We start from the raw sequence: 10,362 nt of genomic DNA on the forward strand, positions 1-10,362 counted from the left end.
CATGGTTAGATGGAAGAGGCTGGAAGCAGGTAGGTCAGTGGGAAGGCTGTAATTTAGAAGGATGATGGTACTAGGACTCTGGTTCCAGAAAGGAGGGCACAGGGCAATGTTATTTAGCAGGCAGGAGCTTAAGACCCTATCCAATAATTAATTGTAAGGCCTGGAGGACCCCTTCTCCATTTCTGGCTCTTCCAGAAATCACACCAGAGCCCTGTTCATCTGGAACCTTGAGGATGAGGGTGAAGATGCCACAGGAATAGCAGGTTTAGGGAAATCTCTGATGTGCTGACATTCAGAAGAAAAGCATAAGATGACAAGACGGCTATGAATAACCTTTAGTGACCCAACTTTTAAAGACTCACTTGAAGGATTAGAGTACAAGTGGTCTAGTGGGTGAGAGGTGAGAGTTGGGATTTTATTCTTCCCCTAATGTAAGGGGTTATTGAGGCCTCATTCCCCAGATCAGGTCAGCAAGTTATCTGCTTGGTGCCAGCCTTGTTGTTCTGGTCCTGGGGATCAGTTACTGATAGATAGATCAGACCAGAGCCCTGCCTTTAGGAACAGCAGGGCTAGTGGTAAATACAGCCATATAAACCAACAATTTCCACTCAGTAGAATAGGAGCATACAAAGAGTAAAAGGAGGCCACTGAAGATGAGTGACTGTCCTGGAGCATCAGCAAAACTTGCCCTAAAGAGATGAAGCCTGGCAAGGTGGGAGGGGCGGGCAGCAGTTTCTGAGCAGGTGGGGAGGTGGGGGGTCCAGATTGGGGAGCAGCTGTGTGAAAGACCATGGCTTCATCCTCTTCATCCCAGTGCCCTGGAATGGCCTCATTGGGTTGACTGTTCTCTCTGGATGCTCAGGTACCCTGCTGACTGCACCCCAGCACACTGCGATTGGGGCACACCCTGTCTCCATGCCAACATACAGGGCCCAAGGGACCCCTGCGTACAGCTATGTGCCCCCGCACTGGTAAAGCCTGCAGCCTGTCCAAGTGAGTGGGGCCCGGGCTGGGAGAGGTAGGAGGATGACCCAGTACCAGAACTGCCCCTAGCAAAGCCCCTTGTTTGGTCTGCACAGGTGTCCACAGAGGCCAGTGACAAGTTGCTTCCTGCTCCACATTCAGTAATCTCACTCTTAACGATTGCTACGACTTTACCTATATTCTAGATACTTGACATGTTATCTCATAATCCTTATGGTAGCTCTGTGAAAAGAGGATTATTAGCTTACAGATAAATACATAGTTCTGCATCACTTAGCCAGTAAAAACTAAGGTGGAACTTTAACTCCAGTCCTCTAGTACCAAATTCTGTGCTCTTTACTACAGTCTTCAGACTTTAACTCTGGTCCTCATTTTTCAAATGAAATCTTACCTTAATCAGATGTTGGCTATGATGGACTGGATGGATATGATGATGCACTGCCCTCCCCCACCAGCTTCCTTACTGCCCTCCACAGCTCATGCGCGGTGCCACTTAACCACAGGGCTCCTGGGATGTCACTTTTAAATTCTCTGCCCTACTGATCTCCTCTGCTCTCTACCTCTTCTAAGAGCTCTTGGCACTGGATGGGAGCTCTTGGCACTAGGAAAACAGAGGGCTCCATGTAGGGCTCCCACAATGAGGGGAGGGGACCCAGTGGCTTCCTGAAATAGCCTCAGGAATACCTCTGTCACTAATGGCTTTCCCCTTCCTTCCTCAGATCTGGAGTCACACATTGTATGCAACTACTCAAGTCTTACACAGGTGCTGGAGCAGTTCCCTAGCAGCACCACCTCTATTTGCAAGAAGAGACAACGGAAGTGCAAGGGTCACTTTATGCATCTTTAACGGTTTTGGTTTTTATTTTTGGTTTTTGTAAAAGCTGCTTTTTCTAATCTCCTGCCTCTCCCCACTGTCCCCTTTGCCGCTACCCTTCAAGCTCTGTCCCCTCCTCCTGACCAGGCATATCCTCTCTGCTCTTCTCTCCTTCCCCAAGTGTCTGGTCCCTGGGGACCCCAGTCTAGCGGCAGGCAGAGAGTGGGGTTTATTGCAATGGTTCAGCTGAAGGTGTGTTTTCCTTTGAAGAGCATAACACATGTGGCCTTCGGGTCCAGGGTAGAAACTCAGAGCTGTTGAACAAGTTACATCTCTGGGGGGATCATTTATTTTTCCTAAGCAAGATGAGTTTAGGACATTACCATGTCCTGACACAAAGGAAATGTCTTCTGAGAACCATCGCAACAGACCAAGAACAGAACCACCTGATTAGGTAGGAGTGTTCATAGCAGCTTAATACCCCAAGTGAGAACCTGGGAAAATCAGATTCTTTCTTTGGGAGAACTTGAGGGAGGGTGGGGGGAGGGAGGGCACTGTGGGAAGGAAGAGGGGAGAGAGGTGCTTGCCTGCTGGCTTTGGTTTGTAAGGTCTCTGGCCAAATTGTCTGGGCCTGGACCCTCTGATTTGCACAGTGTTGTTAACTGACCTGGCACTTCCTCAAAAGGTAATTTTGACCTCAGACCTGCCAAGCAACTTCAGGGTGATGGTATCCCAGCCTCCCAAAGCCTTGGAAGGCCAGGTGCCCTACGTAATCCACACCTTGGCCCCTGAGCCCACATGGACCCACTCTGATAAGATGCTTCCTCCTAATTAGAGTGGGACCCTATAGCATTTTTCTCCCTTCCCTCTGCCCTTCCAGGTACCAGGGCTCACCAGTCTGTCCCTGGGGCTCTTGGTTACCTTGTGCCATTCACGGCCAAAGTGAAGGAACCACATTCCAGGTGGGTGCTGGCAGCTCTGAAGGTCAGGATAGTGAAGGAAAAGCAATAGCAATAAACATTTCATAGACTCATGGAACTGAAGGGACCTTAGCAATCATCTCATCCATTCCCCTGTTTGATGAGGAAGCTGAGGCCCAGAGAAGACAAAAGGACTTCCCTAAATCTAGCAGTAAATTAGCATTAAATGCAGCCTTCCTACCTAGGGGCATGTTATCCACAAAAATCTACCTAGGGATGGAGTAGCTTGGTTTTGTAAAAATGAAGTCATCAGCACCCATACCTGGTGAATTCTGGAACAGTCTCTGGGCCTTGGTTTCTGCTCTTTTCCTCCATGGATTCCAAAGTGGGGGTTGATTGGGCAGAGGTCACATGGGGGCAGATGGCAGGAACAGAAATTGCAAATGAGGAAATAGCATTTGGAAATTCTGTGAAGACATCTGGAACTTTCATTCTATACTGGACTCCAGCCCTAGGAGGAGCAAGTGGACTGGCTGAAAAAAGAAAATCTATGCTTTTAGGACAGTAGCCCCTCATCCTGAGAAGAGAAGAGGACAAGGATGAGGCTCAGGAGACATGGGCTGTCATGGGAGAAGAGGGACCCCTGAGCAGGAAGTGTGGCTAGTCTCAGCCAGGAGCCCACTGTCCCAGCACTGTCCCCTACCCAGCTTCTGGCTGGGCCAGCAGCCCCTCTGGGGGTGGGGGGTGGGGGGGTGCAGGAACATTTTACTGTACAAAATGGGATCATTGATAACGTTTGGGACTTTTAAATAACCCTTTTCATTTTAAATTCACACATACTTGGACATACCCCTACCCCTACCTCCCATGTCTCCCTTAAAGGAGGAAAAAATCAGGAAACTTGAGCCAGAAGGACCTCAGAGGCTATCTGGCCCTTCCCAGGAGGGCAAAACCCATCAGCATCCAACGGAGAGCCAGGAGTTGGGGGACCCACCTTCTTGGCCTTCCAGGGAACTGCAGGATCAGAAGGAGAAAACTAGCTATTCTAAGAGGTCTGTTCTAGGGTGCTGATGGGATTTCATTTTAAAACAATTTTCCAGTGTTAATCCATTTTTTGCAAATACCTCCTCCTACTCTCTGGTTTTGTATGGGTGGGTGAAGGTTGTTCTAGATTATGTCATATGTGTTTGGAAAATGCCAAAATAATACTAATGATAATAGGAATCCTTTGTATTTGTCAAGCGCCCCATAGATTTCAGAGCGCTTCCAGCCTTTCATTTCCTGGTTCTGAGAGAGAGATGGGGTCAGAGTTCTTACACCCATCAAACAAATGAGGAAACTGGTTTTAGAAGGAAAGGGAACTTGCCAATGTGAGGAGAATGCTAGTATCCTAATAGGCTTCCCTCAACCCTGCTGCCTTTAGGTGATCTGGGTAAAACCAGAGAGGAGGAAAAAGGAGGAGCCCTAGGAATGACCTTGTTACTTTTGCTCTTTGTATACCAGTAAGTAAAAACTAACATCTAGTACCTCACAGTTCATGAAGCAATCTCCCATCCATCGTCTGGCTTAACCCTGTGAAATAGATTATTCCTCCCATTTGATCCATGGGGAAACAGAGACTTGGGAAAGCAAAGTGAGCAAGTCAAAGCTCACAAGTGGTAGAGCCACCTGAATCCTGCTTGTCTGCTTTCCCTTGTCTAACTCCACACACAGGCCTGTGAACTGAAGCATCTATGCTCTGCACCCCCTCTTTGCCCTGGTATGTAATCCAGATCAAAGACAGGCCCCAAGGCAAAAACCAGGTACAGAAAGGCTGTGGTCTGGAAGAGCCCAAGTCCAACATGCCTTTTTCAGTATGTGTGGCAGAGCCCCAGTTCTGCTGGCCTCCCCCCTTGCTTTGATGGAGATCCACAAGCCTAGCCAAGCTTGGGGAGTCATTGCAAAGGGAACAAGACCAGGAGAGCAGGGGCAGTAGTGTGCCTCTGGTAGGATGAACATTCCTGGTAGGATCATAGGCATCTTTTGGGTGGCATCCAAAGATGCTGGGTGGGCCCAGTGGTAAAAGCTGGACAGAAGGTCAACTTGCCACTGTGGGAAGGCCAGCATGCCAGAGAGGACAAGGGGTGTGCCCACGGGAGAGTGAGCTACAGCACTGGCACCAGCATGCAAATGCCTCTCCACTCCACTGCCTTCCTGCAGTACTACAGGTCTGGTGGCCAGGTTTAGGGGTATAGGTGGTTCTAGTCAATAACCAGCCCTCTTGGCTTCCCCAATTTCTTCCCTCCTCATTAGCCTGGGGCTGTAGTGCCCCCAAGTGGTCAGAACATAATCTTTTTGCCACCTTTTGGAAAAATTTAATTTTTTTCTGAGACAGGATAGTTGCTGCAGCGCTTCTCTCTTGGCAATGACCCTAAAGTATATATCCCCTTACGTAAATCTTGAACAAGGCCACATACACCTATCCAGCTTTTTTAATGTACAAAGTACTTTGACATAGATTGCTAAATCCTCATATTATTGATGGAAAAAATGAAGTCTAAAAAGACTTAGGAGACTTGGGGCACCTTGCTGGATCAGTCGGTAGAGCCTGTGGCTCTTGATCTTGGGGTTGTGGGTCCAAGCCCCACACTGGGACTAGTGGGGGGCTTAAAAGACTTGATAAAAATTAAAAGAGCCAAGATTTCAACTCTTCAAATCGTCTGCTCTTTGAGCTGGCACCTGCTCACCTGCTGGGTCTCAGTGGCAGGCATGAAGAAGGGGTGAACTATCTGCCCCAAACAGAGGAAGACTCCCAAGACACCTGGGGAACTCAGTCCTCCTGTGGAGATTTTTAGGAGGTGCCCTAAGGACCTTGGGAATACCAGGAGGATGAGACTTGGCAACAAAAGGCCTAACTTGAACAAAAAGCTTTGGGGTCATGATGCTCAGGAGTGAAGACACATTCAAAGGCAGCCCCAGGTATCTATCCATTCAAAGACCCATGTCCCTGGGAAGCCTGTACAGCCATGTTTTCTGAGCCTGGAGAGCCTGCCCACTGTCCAGACCCAGTGAGCTGGCACTCCCAGAGGACCTGGTATAGCCCTGAATGGCCAAAAGCACATCTGACTTCAATTCCTGGGCTTCCTTTTCCCATGGGGGAGAACCAGAGCCAGCTCTTATCCCTGGCCACCCAAATTGTTCCAAATTTGAGGTTTACCTACCCCCAGAGAGCTAGGGGCTGCTCCTTTGGAGGGACTTGCTTTGTTCTGAGTGGCATTCAAGAAATGAATCACATGGAGTATAAAAGGGCAGGCCCCTTGGTCCCCCAGCCTGGAGCCCTGCACATCAGATTCCTTGGTTCTGCTCCATGGCCAGAGAAGGAAAGCCTGGTCTTTAAGCAGTCTGGCTGGCTTAATCATTTAGATGGCACCGTGGCATCTCTCAGTTGCAGTTGAGTGAAGACCGTGGAAGCTCTGCTTTTCCATCCTGTAATCTGCCACATTACTGGGGTATGCCCCTCTGGCTGCTTGCCAAGCTTCAGAGTCCAGAGAGGGGCAGGTCAGGCGGGGCAGTGGCAGGTAGGAGGTGGCTCCAGGCCGGTGCACAGCCCCATGGGAATCCAGGCCCAGCCCAACAGCAGGATCACAGCAGAGGAAACCCAGCCAGGCTGCCCATCGAACCCCATACCTAAGCCTCGGAGATCAGGCTCCACGGCATGCCAGGGTGACTGCAGGGTTTGTCCTTTACCCGTGTTCCCCTCTCCTAGAAACTTGTTTCTGAAGTTACATATTACATGGTTCCAGGGCCCAGGCTTCAGAATTCCTGCCTGACAGGCCAGCTTCAACATTCCATAGCCATCCTTGCCTGAACCAGACTTGGGCCCTATTCCTTCAGTTTCTCCGATGGTTATTTTCTATCTTGCATGCTGTGGAGTCAGCTCAGTGGCCAAGTGAGGAACACAGGAGTTGGGACTGGCTGTCACAAAGCCAGAAAGGGAAACTAGAGCTTTTGTTCCCTGTGGCTGCATCCATAGTCCCTGGGCATTCGTACTGTGGTGGTGAGACCCTGTACCGATCCCAGTTCCTGGTAAAGTGGGTACTCCTCTTCCTGAAGAGAACAGGTATTACAGCTTTGCAGATAAGTACCAGCCCATAGGAGTTAAATGAGTGAAATCTTCTTTGGGCCTGACCCCAGCAAGACCAGCATCTTGAGGCTCTAGCCTTCCTCCTCATGCCTGTGAGTCAGGGACAGAGTGGGAATGCCCACAGACCACCTTCTCGGGTTAGCCAGATCATGGGGCTCAGGGGGAGGGGGAGGATCAAGCTCCTCCTTCCCCAAGGGGAGGTAAAGGCAAGGTGTCTAGCAACTTGGAAGTTGTCTGTAATGACCTTTAAAGGCCCAACGGTCTGTCCGCATCTCCTGACTAAAAGGCATTGCATCCCTATTTCATATCACATGACAGAGAAACCTGTTCTCGTGGCATGTAACATCCCTGTAAGAGCATTGTATATGATTTTGTATTTTTTAATTCATTTTAATCTACAGGTTGGAATCTAATTTTTAAATTTTATTGGAACTCACATTTTAAAAAGAAAAACATTTAAAATAATAATAAACCTTTGACCGGTGTCTTCCAAGTAGTTTGATCAAAGAACTTATAAAATGTTTTTAAAGCACAGCCTGGAGTGTAAAGATTGGAAAGCCCCATGGCCTCGCCTTGTGTGTATGAAGTGTAAATCTGGTTTTGTTTTGTTGTTCTGGATTCTTTTGGGTTTTTGTTTTGTTTTGTTTTGTTTTGAAGATCAGATAGTGATCACTCTGAAAGATTGAAGCCAAGAATTTGTAACTATGATATTTACTGTAAGCTGTAGAACATTCAATAACTATTAAAAAAAAAAAAAAGTTTCCAAAAAAAAAAAAAGTCCAGGATGACCAGACTGGTGGTTCTTGGGGCAGGGAGACACAGGCCACCACTTAAGCCAGTGAATCCCCTGGGTTCTTCCCAAGCTGATTCTAAACTTGTTTTCACCAGTCAGGTAACGCCTATGATGCATCTCCCTGCAGATAGCAGGTCTTCCCGGGGAAGTAGCCATCAGTCAGCACCTGGACTAAAGGTGGGTGACCCAGGGAGGCCACGAATGAGGAGGGCTGCCATCTCCCGAGGGCCTACCATATGTCCAGCACTGTGCTTTATGTTTGGTAACTCTCAGAATCCCCACAGCCCAGTGGGAGGTGAGCCTGTCAAGAGGTGGGCAGCCAAGGAGACGAAGTACCTTGGCCAAGGTCACAGAGCTGGTGAGGTTCAGAGTTGGAGCTCACACTTGGTCTGGCTCCACAGCCCAGGCACCAGATCCCACATTCTGCCCACCCTGGAGGAAGTGGTGTCTATATTAAAGGGTGAATTTGTCAGGTGGGAAACCAAGGGAAAGCTTACAGGTTTGTAGTCACAGAACAGCAGTCAAGGGAGGTCAGGTGGTCTCCATCCTAATAGTTTATGCTGTCAGTTTTCCATCCTGAATCTTGTCCTCCTCTCCCCTCTGGGCAAAGCAGCTGCCCTAGTCCAGACCCAAGCTTCTTCCCCTGGTCATTGTGGCCACCATTCCCTCCCTGGCCCCAACAATCCACGCTCTTCCAGCCTATAAGTATTCAAACTCCTTGACTGGAGAGAAAACGGAGGCCCCACAAGGCCAGTTGACCTAGCCTGCACTAGAGCTGTAATTACAATTCAGGACTCCTAACTCTCCCACCCTTTCTGCCACCCTGTGCCCTGTGCCTTTGCAGAATGCCCCCCAGTACCCCCTGCTGTCACCCGACAGGAAGCTCATTCTCCCTCCCTTGTAGTGGAAAATTCTGTCAGATGTGGGGAGCAGAGGGCACCTCTGGAGAAAGTGTCACAGCACTTGCTCCAGGTCACAGGGCCAGGAGCAGGCAGGGAGGTAGAGATCTGGGCTCCCGTCCTCACTATTCCGGTCCTTGGGGTGAGGGGTGGAGTAAGGAGAAGTCAAACTCTGAACTCCCCTCAGCCCCGTGCTGCAGCCTGTCTTCCAGCTTCCAGGGCAGCCAAGATTCAGAGGGGAAGCCTAGGAGAGGACAAGCCAGAAAAGGCCAAGAGCATTGGATATACCCCTACCTGATCCCTCGGCAACTCATCCCATCCTTTTGGGAGCTAGGCCCAAGGGACAGGTGAAGAAATCTAAGCCAAAGTCCTAGTTTTACCTTCCAGCAGACAATAAGGGGTGAGGGGCAGTGCTGGAGGGGAGCTGTGCTTATTACCCAGGGCCCAGCACCAAGGTGAAGATTCTCTTACCTGGTCTGGGAAGCCTCAGTCTCCACAGCAAGATGGCATTTGGAGTCCACAATCTAGCCTTCCCCTGGGAAAGGAGGCCAGCGATAGGAGGGACCACCTCCCACCTCATCTACCCCAGGGCATTGGCTCTTGCTGTCTCATCATCTTGGTGTGTCATCCAAGTCCTGGGTGAAGTGGGGTTGGTTGGCTGAGGGGACAGCCAAATTTAAGAAACCAAACCCGGAGATGGAGCTAACGGTCGGCAAATAGGGACACCAAATAAGACAACCCTGGCAGCCCAAGGGAACATTTAAGAGTGCTGATGATACCTACTAGTTTCCTGCAACAGACAGTTCTAGACTTTGGCAACCTTTGGTGCTCTAGAAAATTCCTCCTGATGTGCAGCCTGCCTCCTTTCCTGCACACTTCAGAAGCCTGTGAGAGAGAAGACTGTGCCCTGGAGAAGCAAGAGGCAGGGAGAGAGCAAATCTCAAGGCACATCTGCCCAACTTCTCTGGGCAGGAGTTTTTTGTGCTGCTGCTGGGCCAGGCCCCTGCCCATGGCTTCCTCACAGGAGGAAGCCTCTACCCACGGACAAGATGGTGATCTCCCCCACTGGCATCCTACCACGCCTCAGCCTTGGAGAGCCCTGGCCAGGTTGGGCAGGAGTCTGGGAGTGGGCGTGGCAGCAGCTATGGCCTCAGGGGACAGCAGCACCTTAGGCCACTTCTGGCTACAAGAGGAGCAGCAGAGGCCAGAGTGAGCTGGGCTTCCAGTAGTGCTAGCCCAACAGCCACCCTCCCCCAGCTGCAGCAGGCCTAGGACCCCCACAGGCACCTTCCCAGGCTCCCTCAAGCATCAGTAGCTGGTTCCTCAGCCTCTCCCACTAGCATTTAAATGTGTCTCCTTCCATCTTTAAAAAATATACCAAATACCCAGTGAACCCGGAATTAAACCCTTTTCTTCCTGACCCCTAAATCCCTACCCGCTATTTCGTGACACAGTGAGGCTTCTGCAGGGAGGTCGATCCACTCAGACCTGGTCCTGCTCTCTCTCCCCATGTCCCTGTGTCCATTGACCAGGGGCTATGGCAGTCCTGACACTTGTGACCTACCCTGCCCTTCCCTTACCTTTCCTCACTTATAAGGGAGACCACCACCCTAGTCTCCTTCCCACCTCTTGGCAGTGCCCCTGGAACAGCCCAAGAGTGCCCTGAGCTCTCTCAGGTCAAGTCCCGGTATAAATGCCTACTTAAGTGCTTCTAGATACTCTTGTAGCCCAGATCAGCCTCTTGAGCACTCCAGGCCTTCACATTCAGATGTAGGAGGGCTCTTTCACAGCTATCCCTAACCCCTTGACCCACAACCCATTCACAAACC

The 10,362-nt window shown here is 50.1% G+C and overlaps 1 protein-coding gene across 9 annotated transcripts in view; it reads left to right on the plus strand.

Annotated features, from left to right (window-relative positions):
* The window catches only part of FAM168A (family with sequence similarity 168 member A), a 186,831-nt gene extending 179,494 nt beyond the window's left edge, over window positions 1-7,337 (plus strand). For all 9 annotated transcript variants that reach the window (XM_038568709.1, XM_038568708.1, XM_038568707.1 and 6 more), the window contains 2 exons: window positions 863-993; window positions 1,704-7,337. In XM_038568709.1, the coding sequence (XP_038424637.1) occupies window positions 863-975 (113 nt within the window). In that variant the 3' untranslated portion in view covers window positions 976-993; window positions 1,704-7,337. The remainder of the gene's footprint in view (window positions 1-862; window positions 994-1,703) is intronic.
* Window positions 7,338-10,362: the final 3,025 nt, after the last annotated feature.

This window comes from Canis lupus, chromosome 21, assembly GCF_011100685.1.
Source record: "Canis lupus familiaris isolate Mischka breed German Shepherd chromosome 21, alternate assembly UU_Cfam_GSD_1.0, whole genome shotgun sequence".
NCBI lineage: Eukaryota > Metazoa > Chordata > Mammalia > Carnivora > Canidae > Canis > Canis lupus.